The sequence below is a fragment of the Aquarana catesbeiana genome, linkage group LG02 (assembly GCF_042186555.1).
Source record: "Aquarana catesbeiana isolate 2022-GZ linkage group LG02, ASM4218655v1, whole genome shotgun sequence".
Taxonomy (NCBI): Eukaryota; Metazoa; Chordata; class Amphibia; order Anura; family Ranidae; genus Aquarana; species Aquarana catesbeiana.
The window spans coordinates 79,926,879-79,949,218 of record NC_133325.1 but is presented as its reverse complement, the minus strand read 5'-3'; the positions used below and the strand labels follow the sequence as shown (position 1 = coordinate 79,949,218).

Genomic DNA, 22,340 nt, shown 5'->3' with positions numbered 1-22,340 from the left:
AGCAGGGCCTGGCAGCAAAAGAGTTAAAGCAACAGAATTACGTAAAGAAAAAAAAAAGGAAGTTTTTTTTTATAGACAAGATGACTACATGAAATCAAACAAGATGGGTCAATCCAAGCTAATATGTGATAATAATGTAATGTAATATATGGAAGGATGGTCAGGGGACAGGTGAATTGTGAAATGTGTCCCTTGCCAGACCTACTGCTACTGCTACTATAAAAGAAGATGCTGTAATAGGCAGCACAGGCTGTGTACTCTGACTGCCACAATGCAGAAACTCCAAGTGAAAATCTTGATGCTGTGCTCGTTGTGCTATGGCATACTGGCAATGCCGAGGCCACCAAAGAAAAATGAAGGAGGCATTACTCCAGAAGATCGCAAGGCTGCAGAGGTATGTTCACTGTGTATGTTTAGCAAGATAAAGTTAGGCGAATATATTTTGTTTAATTTAGGATACCTTAAAGTGATTTTGTTGATTATGTTAATTTGTCAATAAAAACTGTGCCTTTCAAGATTGTAAATACTTACTGTGTCCTCCATTGAAGAAAAATCCTCCGATGAAGTAAGTTCTAAAACCAACACTTTCAGGAGTGTCAATCTGTTGCCCCCCCCCCCCCCCCCCCCCCTACTGTGCACCGTGGTACCTACCTCCAAACCTTTAAACACTACAGGAAAAGATATGAGAAACCACTGAGCTCAGGCACAGCAGATTGACATTCCCAAAATGGTCGGTTTCAGAAGGGATTTTGGCAGAGGATTTCTTTTCAATAAACAATGCAGAAAAAATAAATTTACAATCTACTTTACAAGTACAGCTTTTATCGGCAGGTTTATTTAAACAATAGTGTTGATTGAAGATTGGCAGAGGTCAGCCTATCCCCACAAATTTTGTAGACTCACATGAGCGATGTACTTTTATTCCTGATTAGCAATATCTTAATGTATGTATTTTTTTTTTGCAGAGACCCTAGAGAATAAAATGGCGGTTGTTGCAATATTTTATGTCACACTGTATTTGCGCAGCGGTCTTTCAAATGCAATTTTTTGGGAAAAATATAAAATTTAATTAAAAAAAAAAAAGTAAAGTTTTTCCAATTTTTTTTTGTATATTGTGAAAGATTATGTTTTGTCTAGTAAATAGATATCTAACATGTCATGCTTTAAAATTGCGTGGATGGCGACATCGTGGAATGGTGACAAACTACGGTACTTAAAAATCTCCATACTGTAGGCGACGCTTTAAAGGGATAGTTTACCTTTACCACAAAACTGCCTATGCAGATAAGGGGCATCTGTAGATAAAAACAAACTGTACAGCTCTGACTAAAGTTGAATAATGCCCTTTCTTTAGGTGTAGACCATTTACATACCTTATGAAGCCTGACTGGAATACCCCTAGGACGTTGCTAAGTACTCCACGATGTTGCTAAGCAAGGCCTTGTCATCACTGCTCCCCTCCACCATCACAGGTGTGAGCTCTCAAATGCTGAGCTCGGAGCTACTGCATCAGGGGAGAGAAAGAGTATGTGAGGAGGTTTGAAACAGAGAAAGAGTTGTGATGGTGGAGGTGAACAGCCATGATTAGGCCTGACTTAGCAACGTCCTGGGAGTATTCCAGTCAGGCTTCATAAGGTATGTAAATGGCCTACACCTAAAGCAAGGGTATTATTCATCTTTAGTCAGAGCTGCACAGTTTGTTTTAATCCACAACATCCCTTACCTGCACAGGCAGGTTTTTTGTAAAGGTGAACTATCCTTTAAAAATGTTTATAGGCTACCAGTTTAGAGTTACAGAGGAGGTCTTACACTAGAAATATTGCTCTCGCTCTAATGATTGCGGCAATACCTAACCTCACATGTGTGGTTTGAACACTGTTTACATATGCAACTTATGTATGCGTTCGCTTCTGCATGTAAGCTCGGAGGGATGGGGCGCTTTCAATCTTTTTTTTTTTCTTATTTATTTTACTTTTTATTTTTACACTGTCCCTTTAATTATTATTTTTTGGATCACTTTTATTCCTATTACAAGGAATATAAACATCCCTTGTAATATAAATAAGCATAACAGGTCCTCTTTATTGAGAGATCTGGGGTTAACAAGACCCCAGATCTCTCATTTACTTTTAAAAGCAAAAGAAATAAATGTAACTTTGATTTTAAGAAGAAAAAAAAATCCCTTTAAGCCCGAGAGGCGGACGTGATATCAGACGTCGCTCCGGTCCTCCAAGGGCATAGAGCAGAGTGGGGGCTATCTTGCCCTCACTTGGCTTCCTGCCCAGGAATCCAACAGATCGGATCAGCTCTGGGTTTACTGACGGCTCTGGTAAGCTCGCAGATGACCGGGAATCTGCGGGAGGGGGCACCTCTCCCGCTGCCAATAAAAATAATCTTGTGGTGAATCTGCCGGTGGGACCCTTTTTATATGAAAGCCGGCCACCTACTGTAAATAAAGATACCAGGGTTATGGCAGCTAGTCATCAAAGTAATGCCTTACATTTACAGTTAGGCGATCAGCAAATTTTAATGTCTTCGGAAATGGAATGATTTTTACAAAAAAAGCAAAAGATTCAAATCCTATTTACTGTTATAAAGGATTATAAAAATATAACTCTGAATGAAAAAAAATAATGAAAAGCAATCAATAAATGGAGGACAGATGGATAAATGAAAGTCCTGCCTCCTCCCTTCATATAGCATTTTCCATTGCTGTAAGCAAAAGTATAGTCTTAATGAATGGATGGAGGGGGCGGAAAGGGTGGGCATAGTTGGCACTCTTGACAAGTGCTTAGACAGGTCTAGTGCTCATATTAACCACCACCGCAACGGAATTACGGCTGCGGAGGATGGGGAGGGGCAGAGGACTAAAAGTTTAAGTTAGGACAGCTGGCACCAGCAAAAGGGGACACATTAAATGTAAGTGACATACGTCCCTTGTGATGATTTTAACCACTTCATTACCCCCTTCCTGCCCAGGTAAATTTTCAGCTCTTAGCGCTGTCACACTTTGGTAAAAATAACCTAAATCAGTGTATATTATTTAGACTGTAGGAAAGGTAGAGAGTCCACAAACGATGGTAAATACAAAAAAATTGTTTAATCTTGATGTACTGAAACCCCATCTAAATTCTCGAGGCCTGAAAATGCCAGGACAGTACAAATACCTCCCAAATTACCCCTTTTTGGAAAGTAGACAGTCCAAGGTATTTAGTAAGAAGCATGTTGAGTTCTTTGAAGTTGTAATTTTTTTGTCACAATTATTTGTAAATGAAAAAATTAAATTAAAAAAATTCACAATTATTTATGTATTTTTTTCACATACTGTTACCAGTGCAGTACAGAGTCATCATATAACTGGTGTGGCAGTGATCAGGGACTCTGATCTAGTGACAGTATGTAAAAAAAAAAAAAAAATGAATCATGAATTGAATCATTTTTTTTTTTATTACATTTTTTGTATTTTTTTTAATGATTTTTGTCTCTAACAAACTGTGACCAGTGCAATACAGTGTTACCATAGTAACACTGTACTACTCTGGGAAAGTGATCAGGATTTTTTTTTTTCAATTTTAACACGTGATTGCATATACCGATGAATTGCAACCATGTAAGCAACCATTCTTACTGAATGACACTAGTTCATTCAGTGTCTTTTGTTGTGATTAGCTGTGATTGGTCAAAGCTAATCACATGGTACAAATAGGACGTGGTTGGCCTGTCTGTACCATGTGTTCACTATGACCAATCACAGATAGCAACACAATTTTATACAATGGATGGCATTAAAGGAAGCCATCCATTGTTTACAATTGTCATGTGATCTACTGTACTTGGTCATAGCGATCACATGACACTGGCAGCGGGCCGGTGCAGTGACCATTCATCTGCTGTGTCCGGTGGACACTGTCGGTGACAGATCAAGCTACTGTGTGGTCCGGCAGGCCACACGAGAGCCGTGTTTTGGGAGAACATCATATGACATCCTCCCGAAACAGTTCTCCCGCCTGGTCGTTATTTTACTATAGGCCAGGCGGGAAGGTGTTAAAAAAATGATAATAATTTTGCCAAAACCTAGGCTCTTACCCAAAGCATTTAATAGTGATGAGTAAAGGTTGACCTGAGCCTGAAGCTCATCTCTACATTTAAAAAAATGCAGGATGTTCCATGCATCTGTGCACAGTCACAATTCCCCAATTGGGATGCAGTTGCTGGCCCCAATCTGACATCCATGCGTGCCCCTGAATTCACACTGTCTTCAGAGACACACAACCTCACCTGCATAAATCTCAAATTGGGAAGAGTGGTTGTGTCTGTACAGCTGCTACATCCTAGTTGACGTAAATAAGACTGCCTGTATGAGGATGCATGGAACCCCAGTGCAATCATGAGTGGGTACAGAAGGCCCTCATATATGTGTACACATCGATTTACTTTAGGTGCACGTTAATTTAGAGCTTTCATCCCGTTTAATGTATAATAGTAATTTAATCATATTTTTTAAATTGTCTGTTTATACATGCTGTATGTTACAGATTGTATACTTTTTTTTAAATGGGACACAATCTAACACCATTTGTCAAGATACCAATAAAACCAAAATTTCTTTCTTTGACAAGGTTTACCTAAAAAATTTCTACACATTGGCAAATAAATCAAGAAACACATTTGAGGAGAGGCTCAGAGAAATGCAAAGATTCTTTGGAATGAGGGTAACAGGGAGGCTGGACAACGGTACAATGACTATGATGAAAACTCCACGATGTGGCATGCCTGATATGGCAGCGGTCAGAGCTGTTCCTGGAAGACCAAGATGGAGACAAACTTCTCTGACCTACAGGTAGGTTTCACCAAGATGTATCAGATATATAGGGCGAGGGGAGTCACCCTGAAACAGGAAACCTGGGGCAGCGGTAAAAAACAGACCTCCTGGCAGAGTGTTTATAAATGCTGTTCAGGCGCAGGATAGAGAGATACATTGTTACTTTTGTAATTACCCTGTTCCAGGGCTTTTTTTCTCAAACAATAGGTGCTGGAACTCAACCACGACCCCCTAAAACCCCTACCCCACACACACACACACCCTCCAAATCACATCAAATAGTGGGTGTGGTCAATCAAATTTCATGAACAGTAGGAGGGTCTTAAAGGTCATTAAATACCAGAATTGCTTTACACACAGAGTGCAGAGCTGTCACTTGTAAACACAGAAACCGGACTTTTGTGTTTACAATTGATAGTGGTGGGCAGGGAGCAGAGGGTCTGAGCCAGAGGTGGTGGAACTGAGTTCCACCAAGTTCCCCCTGAAAAAAAGCCCTGCCCTGTTCCCATTATCTAATTAACTTAAAGTGGATGTAAAGACAATTCAGGAAATTTGAGCTGGGCACATACTGCATATCTGCAGTGTTTTCTTATCTCTCTCCAAAGCACTAAGTCCCGTGGCTTTCTCCTGCTCGGTAGCCTTGTTATCAGCATGATAACTTCTGACAAGTTCTCCAAGACAGGAGAATTAAGTTTGTGTCGTGGGAGGTTGCTATAAATAGATTAGCAAAGAGCTGTATGATTCACAGGACAGCTCTGCAAGTCTTTACCTATAAGGAGTGGAGGTGTGTGCCTTTCCTCCAATCAGCTGTCTCCCAGTGTAATACAAGCTACACTTACTGCAGAATGAGGAAGTACAAATCTCTTAACACGAGGTTAGAATATTAAAGAATATAGGAAGGGGAAAAGAGCAGATATACATGTATAATGTATGTAGGGAGATTTGTCTCCTTTCTGTGTATCATCTGAGGCTGTTTACTTCACTGGGTATATGTGAGGGTTTACAGCCACTTTAAGATTGTGCCAAATTTTAGTGTCGTTTTACCCCGTATACACGGTCGGACATTGATCGGACATTCCGACAACAAAATCCATGGATTTTTTCTGACGGATGTTGGCTCAAACTTGTCTTGCATACACACGGTCACACAAAGTTGTCGGAAAATCCGATCTTTCTGAACGCGGTGACGTAAAACACATACGTCGGGACTATAAACGGGGCAGTAGCCAATAGCTTTCGTCTCTTAATTTATTCTGAGCATCTGTGGCACTTTGTGCGTCGGATTTGTGTACACACGATCGGAATTTCCGACAACGGATTTTGTTGTTGGAAAATTTTATAGCCTGCTCTCAAACTTTGTGTGATGGAAAATGTGTGATGGAGCCTACACATGGTCGGAATTTCCGACAACAAGGTCCTATCACACATTTTCCGTCAGAAAATCCTATCGTGTGTACAGGGCATTTTAATGTTTTGCAAGATAATATTACCAAAAAAAGCCTTCTTTCTCCTAGAAAAAATTACATATGTATTATTTTGTTATCTTAAGTAATAAAAATGGTATTGACAAATAAACAGGATTAATACTGTATGGGTCATAGCAGTTACAACAAGTGTTTAACCCATAAACAAAAATATAATTAATTTCAGCTTACCAATCATTAGATATGGGGGCTGCATTACTGTTCTTTTTTTAGGCTTTTTTTTCCCTCTGTTTTCACCTGGCGATCTGGCCAGTAAGAGACTTCCTGTATTATGCCCCGTACACACGGTCGGACTTTGTTCGGACATTCTGACAACAAAATCCTAGGATTTTTTCCGACGGATGTTGGCTCAAACTTGTCTTGCATACACACGGTCACACAAAGTTGTCGGAAAATCCGATCGTTTAAAACGCGGTGACGTAAAACATGTACGTTGGGACTATAAACGGGGCAGTGGCCAATAGCTTTCATCTCTTTATTTATTCTGAGCATGCGCGGCACTTTGTCTGTCGGATTTGTGTACACACGATCGGATTTTGTTGTCGGAAAATTTTATCTCCTGCTCTCCAACTTTGTGTGTCGGAAAATTCGATGGAAAATGTCCGATGGAGCCCACACACGGTCAGAATTTCCGACAACACGCTCCGATCGGACATTTTCCATCGGAAAATCCGACCGTTTGTACGGGGCATTAGAGTGCTCCTACTCTGGATGAATGAGCACAGGGCGCACCTTTGGACAGCAGTATTGTCAGTCTGGGGGGATGGTAGTGTTAGATGCACCAGCAGATTTAGGTACACTTATAAATTGAAGCTCACAGACTTCCTGTCTTAAAGTGTCTCCACTTTATTTGGTTGTTAACCCACTATATGATGATCATGCCATCCTCTCTGTTATATAACGATATGTGTTCCTGTGCTGTATAAAAAAAATGCCCATTATACTGTATATAGCAGAGCATCTCCCGGTGCTCACATGACTCTTCAGCTCTCTCCTCTGCCTGTCTGACAGCTATAGTGGGCAGGGTTGAGCACTGCCGCTGACGTCAGCCGGGGAGGAGGGGAGGAGAGAGGACAGAGATCCAGGAGTAACGTGAGCACCAGGAGACACTCTGATATACGATATGATCAGCATCTTTTTTAAACAGCACAGGGACACATAGCGTTATATTACAGAGGGGATGGCATGCTTATATTATAGGTTTCACTGCACCAGAAGGGGAGGAGCATGGAGTGGACAGAGCTGACAGGCAGGGAGGGCAGGGGGGAGGAGGACACAGGAGACACAGGAGACAAAGGAGAGCAGAGAGCAGGGCTGCGGATGATGAGGCCTGTAAACTGACCACGGTGTCAGGGCTCAGCAGCTATGATATACCGTAGTCAGTTTACAGGGGGGAGGGTACAGCCAAGCAGGATCAGCCAGGTATTTTAGGTGATATGGGGGGTCAAATTACACAAAACAAGCGCTGTGCTGTATAACATGCTTTAAGGGAACAGGATCCATTTTTTTTTTTTTTTTTAGGGTAACAAAGACTTTCACTAAAATAGCGATGGAGCCATCCTTTGACAGCAGTATTACAAATCTGGGGAGGTGTTAATGTTAGATGCCCTAGCAGATTTAGATGAACTGCACTAAAAAAATAAAGCTAAACTCCAGCTCCCACTTTATAAGCATTTACAGCAACAGGTTTTTTTTTCCTTTTGGAATAAAGGTTTTACATAAATGAATAAAAGCTGACCACTGTAAGCACCCCTGTCGGTGTTAAATGGTTTGTCTCATTTCTCTAACTGCTGCATCTGTAGGACAGCTTGTTCTGTTAAAAAAACAACAGACTTAATGGCAGGATCACCAGGGGAAAACAAAAGCCAGAAAGCCAGAAAAAGAAAACAAATGCAGCCATCACATCTAAGAAATGGTAAGCTGCAATATAATAAATATTTGCTTTTGGGTTTATTAACGCCTAACTCCAGACATATTTTGGAGTAAGGTTTTCTTTTCCGATGTCTTATTACTTCCTTTTTTGGCAGTAAATGAGAGGAAATCTTCCTAATAGAGGAACCGACAGCAATAAAAACCTGTTCTAACCCTACCCTACTCTATCCAGAGTAAATTGAAACGTTTGGGCCGTAGCTGGGCTTTAAGAATTATCACTTACAATAAGAACCCTCTGTTCAACAAGGCACATAGTCAAAGAAGATTCCTGAAACCAAGACACTGCGGAATCTACTGTAACCTAGAGCTACTTACCACAATAGAAAAACAATATATGGAAGTCTCCAGGCACACACTTATTATCACAGTTTTAGCTAAGGGGATCAGTATATCTCTCCACTGCCTGGAGCCACTGTTTCATTTAGCCAATACACATGTTTAATATATCTGCTAATAGTGTAGAGATAAACTTTGGTGTCCTTCAAACTGAACTCCAAACCCCCACTTTTATATACCCCAATGAGCTGTTTGCCAAGTCAACTGCAGGGTGGGGAATGACCCAGCCCGCATCTCATTGGAGGACTAAAACGCGGAGTTTAGAGTTTGGGTTTGAGATAAGTTTGGAGGACACCTAAGCCAACCTCTAATAGAGAATGTATTCTGTTGAATTAGAGGAAAGTAGAAGCACAAATGTTGCCTTAGCAACCAACTCTTAACTACTATTTTCTAGTACACATAAGACATGTCCTAGTTATAGATATACTGTATTTGTCATTTTACCTTAGGTTCCTGAATATGTACTGCCTAGGTCTTTCTATTGTTGCATTGCTTTTTTTATGCAGATTCGTGAATTTCACTCCTGACCTGCCCCAGAATATGGTGACTGATTCAATAAAGCGAGCTTTTGATGTTTGGAGCCAAGTCACGCCACTTACATTTACTCAAGTTGGAAATGGTCAAGCCGATATACTTATTCAGTTCTCCAGTTCAGGTCAGTAAATAAATCTTAAAAAACAAAAAACAATTTTCTCGTGTCTCCTGCTGCTGATTGGAGGCAGGTATCTTCACCTGGAACCCCTGTCATTTGGCTGCTTTACCAAAGGTGACCTGTACTGTTTTGTTCAGTGATACAGTGCCTAACCAATTAGATGAACTCTAGGTAGATATAAAAAACACAAATTAACGCAGCACTGTAAAAATCATTAACCCTTTCACTGCCAGACCCTGCGCTCCACTTTTAACTTCAGGTGACCAGAACAATTTTGCCGTTTTTCACCTTTTCATCATTTTTCACTTACAGCTTTTACAGTTTGTAAAAGACCCCCCAAATCATTAATTTTCTGAAAGTACAGGACCGATAGGAGAAAACAATGGTGCTACTGATGTTTTAGGCCCATTGATCATTGCACAAATGTTTGTCAAAACAATATTTTCCCTAAAAATACACTGAAATCATTATTAGCGCATACACATACAACGCGACACTCCAGGAGCAGCTGTATCATGGCTAGACAGATATGTACAACATTGTCGTAAGACATGGGCTAAGCGATTGCCACGCTAACCACATTCTTATTGGAAACCATTTATTCTCAGCCTCATCTGATCCTTTACAGGTGGTGTGTATTTGTGAGTAGGGATGGGCTCAGGTGTGTACGGATCCTAGTCCCAACCTACCTGAGCAAACACGCCAGGAAGCCATCACTGCACACCGCCAATCATGAGCAGCCTAGTCAGGGCATTTTCTTGTGAGGAACCAGTTTATTGTTTGTACATTTACCATATTGAATTGGCCTCTGTATTCCAACTTTGACAAACAAAACCATCTTTAATGGCAATAGTCACAAGTGTCAAAAAAATGTTTATCTCCTCCAGCGACTTCCCACAGTTTACCTGGATAGATTATGGCGTAAGAGAGGTGTAGATGATGGAGGCATTTCTTAAATCCTAACTCCAAGTTTTGTGTCCTCATCCAGAATTGTTCCGGGTACCGGGCGGGAAGTTCCGTACTGCTGCTGGAATACTGTGCGGTATACTGTATGTAGCTAATGCTACATACAGTTTATACAGCGCTGATAGAAGCTGCAGCAGTTAGTAAAGAGAATAGTTTGCTTTTTTTTTGTTTCTGGTGAGCACACCTATAGAAAATACCATTTGCATTACCTTATTTATTTACTTGCTTTTTTTTTCTTTTTTGTCAATGCCCCACTACTATTTAATTTTAGTCTTTTTGCATGTTGTTAAGGATATTTGTGAACTTGGTGTGTGTACAATTTGATATAAATTTTATACTATTTATATATTTGTATAAAGTTTATTTTTATATATTTATATTGCATACATAAAGTCTAAAGTGAAGTAAAGTTTTTTAGTTAAAAATAACAAACATGTTATACTTACCTGCCTGTGCAGTGGATTTGCACAGATCAGCCAGAATCCTTCTCTTCTTGGCTCTCTCTTCGGCTCTCATGGCCCCTCCTTCCTGTTGAGTGCCCCCACAGCAAGCAGGGAGCCAATGGTGCCGTGCTGCTGTCTCAGCCAATGAGGAGGGGAGTCCTGGGCAGCCTAGACATTCCTAAAACATCGCTGGAACTAGAGGGACCTCAGGTAAGTATTAGGGGGGCTGAGTGGGGCTGCTGCACACAGAAAGCTTTTTATTTTAATGCATAGAATGCATTAAGATAAAAAACCATCTGCGCTTACAATCACTTTAAACTTTTCCTAAGATCTTTCTGCTTATCCCTTTGTACTTGTTACATTTTGGGCTAGATTATTGGCCATGTATTACATTTATTGTCACATATCTGGTAGAGGCTGATCTAACAAGAGAGCTTCCCTTACACCTCCAGTCCAATACACATTAAAGTTTGTGACAGGGTGTAGCGAGACAAGTAATGGTACGGGTGTCTGCGTTAGGTCTGGCACAGTTGGGGATCAGACAACAGTTGTAAGGTTGCTGAAATGCGGAGAATGGAACTTGTGCCAAATGGTGGAACACAGGTAATTGCAGGTGCAGGAAGCAAAGCCATAGTCAAGATCAGGGCTCAACAAATCCCAGGCACCAGGTTACCATTGCGAGCAGAAGTTTTGACCTGGCGCCTGGGCTGCTGCTCACACCCTGCACGCCCCCCCCCCCCTTATTTATCTCTGGCTCCGCTTGCTCTTATGTGGGCCCGGGACCAGCATAGTGGGTGCCGCCGGGTAGAGGGGGTGGGGGGGAGAGCGGACACATGTCCGCTCTCCTTCCCCTCTAGTTGATCCAGAAGTGACGTGTAATGTAATTTCCGGGTCCTCGTTGACAGATTCAAGGACGGGAAAGGATGTAATGCAGTGTGATGTGTATTGCATTACATTCAGTGGAGCACAGGAGAGATATGCAGCGTCTTTTAGACCCTGGATGTCTCATTAAAGAGAATCTGTCACCAAAAAAAAAATCATAACATAGGGGACTTTTTGTTAAATATTATGCACAAATCCATTAATTTATAAATTATATATTATCTCTTGTTTACCATTTTAAACAGGGAAACCACTATGCTAAGGTTGTAAGGCAAATTTTATATGATTGAAAAACTATTCTTGTTTAAGGCAAATAACAAATATGGCATAATGTATTTTACAATGCACTAGTATTTATTATTTTATAATGTGAAAAAATTATTGTTTTAAAGGTCACAATGATGGGTCGGCTTTTGATGGTCGTAATGGGGTGCTGGCACATGCCTACTTTCCAGGCTCAGGAATCGGTGGTGATGCTCACTTTGATGAAGATGAAACATGGACAATCAACAGAGGAGGTACGTTATGTAATCTTAAGGAGGTTTTTTATAATTATGCACTTGTAGAACATCCACACCAAAAAAATAAAATGGAAAAGTGTGCTGCTCCTTTACACAAGAAACAGTCCAGGTGTGTCAACTGCCTTCTACCTACCTTTCCAACAAGGGACTGGGTAGCCAAATGTACTAGAGGAGCAAGTATATCATGATTTATGTGGAACTCTAAGTTACTGGATGGGAATGGAAGTGCTTGATGCACTGCGGCATTACCTGAATGAAAACCTAAAGCTGGGCTGTTCCCTCTAAAGGCATTTCATAGCATTATTTTCCATTTTAACTAGAGTGTATTTTAAATGGGAACATTACTCTATTTTAATTAAGTTAAATATAGCATTTGAGGTAACAAACTAGTTTTTAGCACTAGTAGGTTAGTGCAGGTACAGAACAGCTTCCTGTGTTTTTTTTTTTACACACATTACTACTGAGGTTATTATTATTATTATTATTTAAGGTACTTATATAGCGCCATCAATTTACGCATTTATGTATTTACATATACATTGTACATTTACATCAGTCCCTACCCTCAAGGAGCTTACAATCTAAGGTCCCTAACTCACATTCATATACTAGGGCCAATTTAGACAGAAGCCAATTAACCTACCAGCATGTCTTTGAAGGTTTATATGTAATGCACGTTTTTAAGCAAAACACATAAAAAATGCTACACAACATTTTTTCTAACCCCACCCATTGAAAATGTGAAGATGAGAATGGTTCTATCCATTCAAAATAGTGGCACCTAGCTAATCAAATGTATAGCAAAGTTGCTAATGCACTCTAGCCACCCTTATAGTAGGATTAAAGGACAACTGTACCTTTGGCAAAACTAGACCTTCAAGGCATCCCCCACCCCCTGAGTTTAGCCCACCTTGTCCAGCACTTGCCTTTCTCCCTGTTCTAGCTTTATCCACTGTGCAACCATGTTTGGAGTTGCACAGTCTCCACTGGATCTTCATCATCCTGTGCACGTGTGCCAAAGTCACATTCATTCTTATGGGAACTGTACTCATGGTGTCCTCTATTTGACTTGTTTGGCTCTTCTACTAGAAATGAATAGGGCACACATTGGTAGGAGTAAGAGAACTTAGAGAGGGTGCTTTTGGAAGAAAGCCTGTAGACCTCTGAGCAGGGCTGCACTACGAAGATTACTGGAGCAGAGGCAGCACTCAGGGTAATGGAGGCATGACTTCAAGGAAAATGCATTCCATAAGTACAGTTTTTCTTTAAAGCAATTGTTTTACTAAACTTTGCAAGGTGAGACATACCTGTAAAAGAGGACAGTAAATACTTTCCACCTGTGGCACTGAACACAACTCCATTTAGTAGAAATGTTCCCCCAAATTCCTGGGTCCTCCGCCGCATTCACTGGCTCCTCCTGCCAACCTCCATTTCATTACTGCCACCTTTAATGTGTCAAGGCCAAGGGGAGAAACCAAGAAATGCTGGGCAAGGAGATTGACACTTCCAGAAGTGTTGGTTTCCCAGTCGAATTCAGGGGCAAATGCGCATTTCTTTGGAGAGTTAAGTATAGCAACAAAAGATTGGCAAAAGTCAAATATTTTTAGGGAAGGGTTAGAAACCATGTCAAGGTCTTTCACTGTCTCCCAGCTTGGGAGATTGACTCTCTATTTCTTATGGTTACCATTGTAATATGCGCTCAAAAAGAGGGAAAAATCTAAAATTTGGAGCTATCGCTAAAACAGTTATTAAGGGAAAAATTTCCTATGGAGAAACTGGTTCCTGTGACAACTAATTTGCCTCACTAAGGTCTTGTTCACACCTATGCAAGTTGCAGATGAAGCATATTCCAGGTGCATTTCGCATTTTTCAATACACGTTTTTGATCCATTGAAGTCTATGGAACCAAAAACACAACCTGCTGGTTCCTGGCCCTTTCCATAAAATGCACAGATGTGAATGTGACCCATAGGAAACCATGGTAAATGGACTGTAGTACGTTTCTGCAAAAATGAAAAGTAGTAAGTTTCTGCAAAACTGAAAACGACCAAAAAATACACACAAAAAATGTCAAGGCCTTTTAGAGATTTCCTCTAATTCCCTGTTTCCTCTAATTTCCTGTTGTGACTACAGGACAAGAAATGAAAGGAAAGCTTTCTATTATGTCAGAAATGGCAAACAAGAATCATTCTCTGCTGTATCCAAAGTGGAAAAAAGTTTTGGATTTAGATATAATGCAACCCCTTGCTTATTATATACTTGTCCTTAGTTAGGATCCTTTTCTAAAGAAAGACGTTTACACTGACCATGGCAACCAAACAGAATCAGCCTCTACTTTTTTGCACAGGTATAATATTAGTGGATACCCTGGCTAACACAAATTTGGAGTCTTTTTTTAAAAGAATTTGCCATATGAATGCCAAGGCATTCACACATTTGTCACAATAATCACATTAATGTGTCTAATACATGTAATTCTTATGATTGTCAGCTCTAAATAATAAAGACTATCTTTCCTGCACTAAAAGATGTAAAGTCCATAAATCTTATAAAAGAATATTGATTTCCAATCAGCATTCAAAGAGATTGTCCTATATCATTCTGGCATTTCATCATTGAATGACAAAATCTGGTTACTAATTCTCCAAGCCACATCCTGTTGACTAAGATTTCTGTCATCATTGTAAATAAGGAAAAAAAATTCTCAGCTCAACCAAAGTGTGCTCAGTATACTTCCTCTACATTTAGGAGAAAATGTATGCTAGAGCGCAGGTATGTTCACTAATGAGACATAAAACTTTGTATATACAGTATATATTAAAAATAATGCAAGAATCAGACCTCAGATTCAGTGCAGATCCTCTGTACACTAAAGATGGATTGGAGAGCTAAACGTGGCTCTCCTATTGATCTCTATTGAACTTTTAGGCTGGGTTTACACTTAATTCGGATGCGGCTGACAGTAGGGGTCCGGTGAGTCCCTGTTCTCTCTTTCAGGAACGAATCAGGCCTGAGTTTTTGCCTGAATTCGGACCTGAAATGGAGCCAAAGATGCACAGGACCCCTGTACAATCCACTCCCCAGCCACCCCGGAGATGTGTGAACCGGCTCCACTGAGAGCTGGTCACAGTCTCTTATCATGCATTAAATTGGAAAGCAGGAAAAACTGCATCCAATTGGCATAAGTGTGAACCCAGCCTTAGTCATGCCTGCACATTAGATCACAGGCAGAATTCCCAATTCAGGTGTTTGGGAATGGTGACACCTGTACTTTTCATGATGGGTTCCCTGTCATGACTGAGAAGCAGTAATCCTGACATATTCCACTTCTATACGATACTGAATGTCCCGATATGTCTCCAGGCTATGACTGTCTCCTGAAGCATGTCCCCAGTCTCCACCAATGTCTCCTGCTGTATGTCTGCACAGTGCCACCTTAACAGCATAATGGGCCCCTGGGCGATGTTAATGCACTGGGGCCCCTACCAGGTAGATGGTGACATGGGTATGCATAGCATGCCGTGGCACACAGTGCATGTGGAAAAATGATGCCACACATTGGCTGTGGCTTTTTAGCCTGATTAGAGATTTTAGTCTGATTTTTTTTTCAGATTTTTAATTATCTTTTTACAGTTTTGCATTTTTTTATTTGAATTTTTAATTAATTGTAATATATATTTTTTACATTTTTTTTTTACAACACTATTGGGGTAGAGGGGGGGGGGGAGGCTTTGGTGGCATAACAGGGCTCTAAACAGACCCTTGAAATCTCACTTTTGAGACAAAAGAAAGGGTCAGAGGAGACATTCCCCAGTCCCTTTCTCTGTAGCCTCAGCTGCACTGCAGGTAAATGAACAGGAGACAAAGGCTTCTCTCCATTCATAAACTGAATCTTAGTAAAAACACTTACTATGCTTCACTTATGAATTAATTAATACAGTGAGTGATCAGTACGGATCGGTTCCATTTATTTTCCCCACCCACTGCACTGATAACCTTCTGTCCACTCCCCACACAACTCCCCCTGTTGAAGAGGGGGGACTGCAGGGGCCTCCATGCATATCGGGCCCATGGGCACAGCTCATGTGAAAAGATGGCCCTGTGTCCTCAGTCTATGACCATCTCTTGTATTATGTCTGCAGTCTCTGACCATTTTTGTACTATGACTGCAGTCTCTGGCTAACTTCTGTATCATTTCTGTAGTATCTGACCATCTATTGTATCATACCTGCAGTCTCTGACCACCTCCTGTATTATGTCTACAGTTTCTGACCATCTTTTTTATCATGTCTGCAGTCTCTGACCATCTCTCATATTATGTCTACAGTTTCTGACAAACTTTTTCAAAATGTTCGCAGTCTCTGACCATTTTTCATATTATGTCCACAGTCTCTGACCCTCTCTTTTATAATGTCCACAGTATCTGAAAATCTCTTGTACTTCGTATCATGCCTGCAGTCCTTTACTTTATCCTGATGTTTTTGTCTGCTGTCTCTGACAATAAATATTCACTGAGTTTTATGTGCAGCCCTTTGGCGATGTCGGGAGCTGCACTTGAAGCCCCCATAACAAAACATTGACCACCACAGGCCCAGTGTCAGCTAATAGAGAATGCTAGTCTGTAAAGGATAGTCACAAATAATGAAAGATATCGCACTTTTTATGCATATGAAGGGGTGGACAAAATAACAGAAACATGCCACAATGTTAATATCAAGCACCTTATATGGAGTGGTGCGTTCCTTTTAATGCTCGCCACATGTGGTTTTTTGCAGTTACTGGCTCACATAAGTGCTGATGCTGTTATGTGATCTTTTTGGAAGCTGAACTTAAATGGCATTAAGCAAACGTCACATTCCGTGTCTATCCCTGTCAATGAGTTTTGTTTTCTCATACACTGTTCCTCTTTTTAATGCAGTTTGTCCATATACAGAGAACTGTACTTTATAATGACATTTTATCATTGACACAATCGGGCTATTGTTTCACAAAGCCATATCCTGTTGACTGAGATTTTTCCTTTACTGTTTTAATGAAAAACAAAATAAGGTAAAGAAAATCTCAGTCCAACCAAAGTGACCCCAGTGGCCTTCCTCTAAAATCAGCAGAAAACTGGTGCTGTAGCACGTCTGCTCAGTACTGAGCCATCAACCTTTAAAAATCCTGCCATTAAAAATCCTGTACGGGTTCCCCTACTGCCTTAAAGTGATTGTAAATGTTTGATTTTTGATTTTTTTTTAAAATAACAAACATGCCAATACTTATGCCCTGTACACACGATCGGACACTCCGACAACAAAATCCATGGATTTTTTCCGACGGATGTTGGCTCAAACTTGTCTTGCATACACACGGTCACACAAAGTTATCGGAAAATCCGATCGTTCTGAACGCGGTGACGTAAAACATGTACGTCGGCACTATAAACGGGGCAGTAGCCAATAGTTTTCGTCTCTTAATTTATTCTGAGCATGCGTGGCACTTTGTGCATCGGATTTGTGTACACACGATCGGAATTTAAACGATCGGATTTTGTTGTCGGAAAATGTTATATCCTGCTCTCAAACTTTGTGCGTCGTAAATTCCAACGGAAAAAGTCCGGTGGAACCCACACATGATCGGAATTTCCGACAACACAATCTGATCGCACTTTTTCCGTCGAAAAATTTGACCGTGTGTACAGGGCATTACCCACTCTGTGCAAAGGTTTTGCACAGAGCAGCACCAATCCTCTTCTTCTGGGGTCCCCCACTGGCGCTCCAGGCCCCTCCTTTTCATCGGGTGCCCTTACAGAAAGCTGCTTTCCATAGGTGCACCTGTGTGGGCTCGCTCCCGAGTTCTGCTGCTGTTTCCATTGACACGGACAGCGGGACTCAGCCCCGCCCCTCGCTCCAGTGTCACAGCTTTTGATTGACAGCAGCAGGAGCCAATGGCTCCTGCTGCTATCAATCTGTCCAATGAGGAGAGCTGGATTGGATTGGGCTGAGGTAAGAAAAAAAGGGGGGGGGTCTGGGGTGGAGCTGCAGCACAGAAGGTTTTTTATGCATAGAATGCATAAGGTTAAAAACCTAAAAGTGGAAGTCCAGCCTAACACTAAAATCGCTACATCTATAGACAGCCACGATCTACCACTAACCTATCTAGCCCTGGAAGGAAGAAATCAGTATACATACATTTTTTAAAGCCGCTCTGGCCCGGTCTCCAGCGGTGGAAGCTCTGCAGAGGACACAGCCGACAACGGTCGTGAAATGAATGGGAAATGGCGTCACCCATAGACTTACTATGGGGCTTCCGTTGTCGGCTGCCTCCTCTGCACCCACCTCCACAGCGAAGCCGCAGCTGACAGCTCAGCGTGGGACCAGACTGGAGCAGATTCAGAAAAGGTATGTCTACTGATTACTTCTTTACAGGGCTAGATAGGTTAGTGTTAGATTGTGGATGTCTATAGATGTAACAAATTTAGTGTTAGGCTGGACTTCCACTTTAAGGCTTTACTACCACTTTAACGCCCAACTAAAGGAAATCTGAAAATTTTCCCATGCAACAGGGCTGCAGCTGCACAGCAAGGGTTAACGGCTCATTTATTCTAGGGGTGAGTAAAAGCACTTTTACTAACCCAATCCTCCACTCCACCAGAAGATGGTTTTCCCCAATGATCTGGCGCTGGATTGTCCCACATGGGTCTTAATGACTTTAGGACCTTAGACTAGTGGAGCATTGGGGAGAAAATGCTATGGGGACTGGTCTAGCAGTGCAGAGGATAGAGAATCAGGTAAATAAATCTTTTTTTTCTATGCCCCTAGATCGAAATTAGATGTTAACCTGATTGTAAAGGCTATAATGTTTAATATTTTTTTTTGTAAAATAACAAACATGTTATACTTACCTGCTCTGTGCAATGGTTTTGCGCAGAGCTGCCTCAAACCTATTCTGGGGTCCCCCGCCACCACTCTAAGCTCCTCCTCCTCTTGTACACAACCATAGAAAGCTGCTTCCTATGGGGGTACACCTGCAGGCCCGCTCCTGTCTATAGACACCCACAGTACAGCTCGGCCCCACCACCCTTCTCTGGTCACAGGATTTCAGTGACAGCAGCAGGAACTTATTGCTCCATGTGAGAAGAGTAAAAGAGGGCAGAGAACATCTGAAGCCAGGACAGGGCTGGATCTTTGACAGGCTCAGGTAGGTTTTTATAGAGGGAGGAGGGAAATAGTCAGGTGTTTTTTTTTTTTACCTTATTGCAGGGAATGCATTAGGGCAGAAAAAACACCCAGGCTTTATAACCAGTTTAAGCCTTTAAGCAAGGAAGAATTTTGAAGTTTTCCAAAGTTGGACTTGATTTAAAATAGCAAAAATCAAACCTCAGCTCTCCACTGTGCCCGGCAAAGATACATTCTGTTTGCTGTGATTCAACATACAAAGGCAAGTTCAAGCCTTAGGGCTCATTTCCACATGACATGAGTTTGGAACACATGTTGCTGAGGTATGTTCTAACTGTATGCAAAGTAGGTCAAAGTAGGCACCAGCATAGAATTAAAGGTAAACCTTGCCTGGAACACTTTTGCTGCCAATAAAGTCAGAATTCAGCTGCCCTGTTCCCCACTTCTATAGACACCCACAGTACAGCTCGGCCCCACTGCCCTTCTCTGGTCAGAGGATTTCATTGACAGCCGCAGGAGCTTATTGCTCCATGTGAGAAGAGTAAAAGTGGGCAGAGAACATCTGAAGCCAGGACAGGGCTGGATCTTTGACAGGCTCAGGTAGGTGTTTAGCGAGGGAGGAGGGAAATAGTCGGTAGTTGTTTTTTTTTACCTTATTGGAGGGAATGCATTAGGGTAAAAAAAACACCCAGGCTTTATAACCAAAAAAAACAACCAAAAAACACCCAGGCTTTATAACCAAAAAAAAAAAAAAAAACAACCAAAAAACACCCAGGCTTTTTAAGCCTTTAAGCAAGGAAGAATTTTGAAGTTTTCCAGAGTTGGGCTTTATTTAAAATATCAAAAATCAAACCTAAACTCTCCACTGTGCCTGGCAGAGATACATTCAGATGGCTGTGATTCAACATACAAAGGCAAGTTCAAAGCTTATGGCTCATTTCTACATGACGTGAGTTTGAAACACATGTCCAATATAGGTCAGCAAAATCCCAAAGACTTTTTTTTGAATACATAGGTGTTTTACTTGCATTGCCTCTCTTTGGACACATGTTCTGTTGAGGTATGTTCTAACTGTATGCAAAGTAGGTCAAAGTAGGCACCAGCATAGACTTAAAGGTAAACCTTGCCTGGAATACTTTTGCTGCCAATAAAGTCAGAATTCAGCTGCCCTGTTCCCCACTTCATTGGAAGCTAATAAATAAAGTTATATAAACACTATACAGTCCTGTTTTAGTTTTCTTGTCATTTTGTTCAGCTCCTGTAGATTTGTGAATGTTATTAGTAGCTATTTAATTTACTGCAAACCTAATGGCTAAGTTTAATGATAAGTGGGATATGTCTCAGGCTGTCTTATGGAGAATATTTACCAGTCTGAAGAAAGCCTCAAAACTCATTGCAACTTTATGTAAGAGTTATGTAAGAGTAATCTTCAGCAATACAGAATTATAAATGTTATGTTATGTAAAGTCAGTCTGTGTCTACCTAGCCAACAATCATAGTTTTTAATAAACCAATGTTTTACTTTTTTTATGAATGAGAAAACATACTTGTATAATTATCATATTAAATATTATTTTAAATTGATTTCTTGGTAGCATTCAACTTGTTTCTAGTTGCTGCACATGAATTTGGTCATTCTTTGGGACTAGAACACTCCAACGTGCCTTCAGCTTTGATGTTCCCAACCTATCGCTACGTGAATACGGACGGTTACCGCTTGCCACAAGATGACGTCACTCGGATCCAGGCACTGTATGGAAGAAGGCCAACATAACTCAAGAGACCAGATAAAGGAGCCTGCTTTCAGGATTGCTGATATGTGTACTACTTATGCATATGCTCTGCCATATACAGTAAAACCTTTGATTGAGAGTAACTTGATTTGAGAGTGTTTTGCAAGACAAGCAAACATTTTTCATACATTTTTACTTGATATACAAGCGATGTCTTGATATACAAGTAGCGTCACATCACAACTGAGTATAAAAGAGAAGAGAGGCGCCTCTAAGTGTAGCAATATGGTACAAACAGGCACATCTAAGTATGCAGGCATCTGGGGTAAAGCTGTCCACATAGACCATCCTCCACAACGGCATCAATGTCGTCCCTTCCACACTGCACTCCACAAGAGCTTCAAGCCTCACTTTCAGATCGCCTTACTGCAGGGTAGTCTTCCCAGTCATGATTGCAGACTGACAACGGTGAGAGCCGGTGGTGCAGAAGATGGTCTATGTGGACAGCTTTACCCCGGATGCCTGCATACTTAGATGTGCCTCTTTTAATCATCAACCATGTCAGTTGCTAAATGTTGTACCTTCATTAAATATAACCATATTGCTACATTTAGAGGTGCCTCTCTTCTCTTTTTTACTCTGTAGCTCCTGCTGGATTTTGCTTCCAATCCCCTTGTGGATCGAAATTTTATGGTTACACAGCCTGGTCACATTGCTATAATCTTTTTATATGGGCTATAACCTGAAGACCTATGAATAAATAGTTGTGGAAGAAATCATCTGAGTTTCCATTATTTCTTATGGGGAAATTCGCTTTGATCTACAAGTGCTTTGCATTACAAGCATGCTTCTGGAACGAATTATGATCGCAATCCAAGGTTTTACTGTACTTTACTTACATGTATTTTTACAACATAAGTAGAAAATGTAGCACAGATTGTTCTTTCTGTTTTTTTTGTAATTGCATTGTTAAGGATTATTCTGCATGACTGTTTTTTTATTAATATGGTGGTCAGCTCTGGCTAAAGCTAAATCAGCATCCTGGATAACAGACACATGCGCAGAAAATTAATGAAGATTTCACTTTTAAGCCAAATTTTGCTGCTTTAAAAATGTAGTTGAATATTGAATTGTTCTATAATTGCTTATAGGATCATAACTAATTTTGGAAGCATTCACATCAGGAACTGGTGGACCTTCCAAAAAATGAGCTGTATACACTGGCTGGATGTATGTTTAGCCAATTAGTTGATCTAAAACTTGCTTAATTAAAGGATTTATTCAAAGAGAATATACGTCTGTCTTTGCTTTAGAGGCATTTTGTATTTAGCTGATTTGATGTTTTGCAACTTGTTTTATTGAATCCAGGGGAAAAAATGTGGGCATGCATATATATGCATAGCACACCT

At 40.8% G+C, this 22,340-nt stretch overlaps 1 protein-coding gene across 1 annotated transcript; it reads left to right on the top strand.

Annotated features, from left to right (window-relative positions):
* The first annotated feature begins 201 nt into the window (after window positions 1-201).
* On the top strand, window positions 202-22,222 carry LOC141126980 (collagenase 3-like). Its single transcript, XM_073613076.1, has 5 exons — window positions 202-394; window positions 4,620-4,840; window positions 9,081-9,229; window positions 11,910-12,035; window positions 20,794-22,222. The coding sequence occupies exons 1-5, from the start codon at window positions 272-274 to the stop codon at window positions 20,970-20,972; spliced, it is 798 nt and encodes a 265-aa protein (XP_073469177.1). The 5' UTR covers window positions 202-271; the 3' UTR covers window positions 20,973-22,222.
* Window positions 22,223-22,340: the final 118 nt, after the last annotated feature.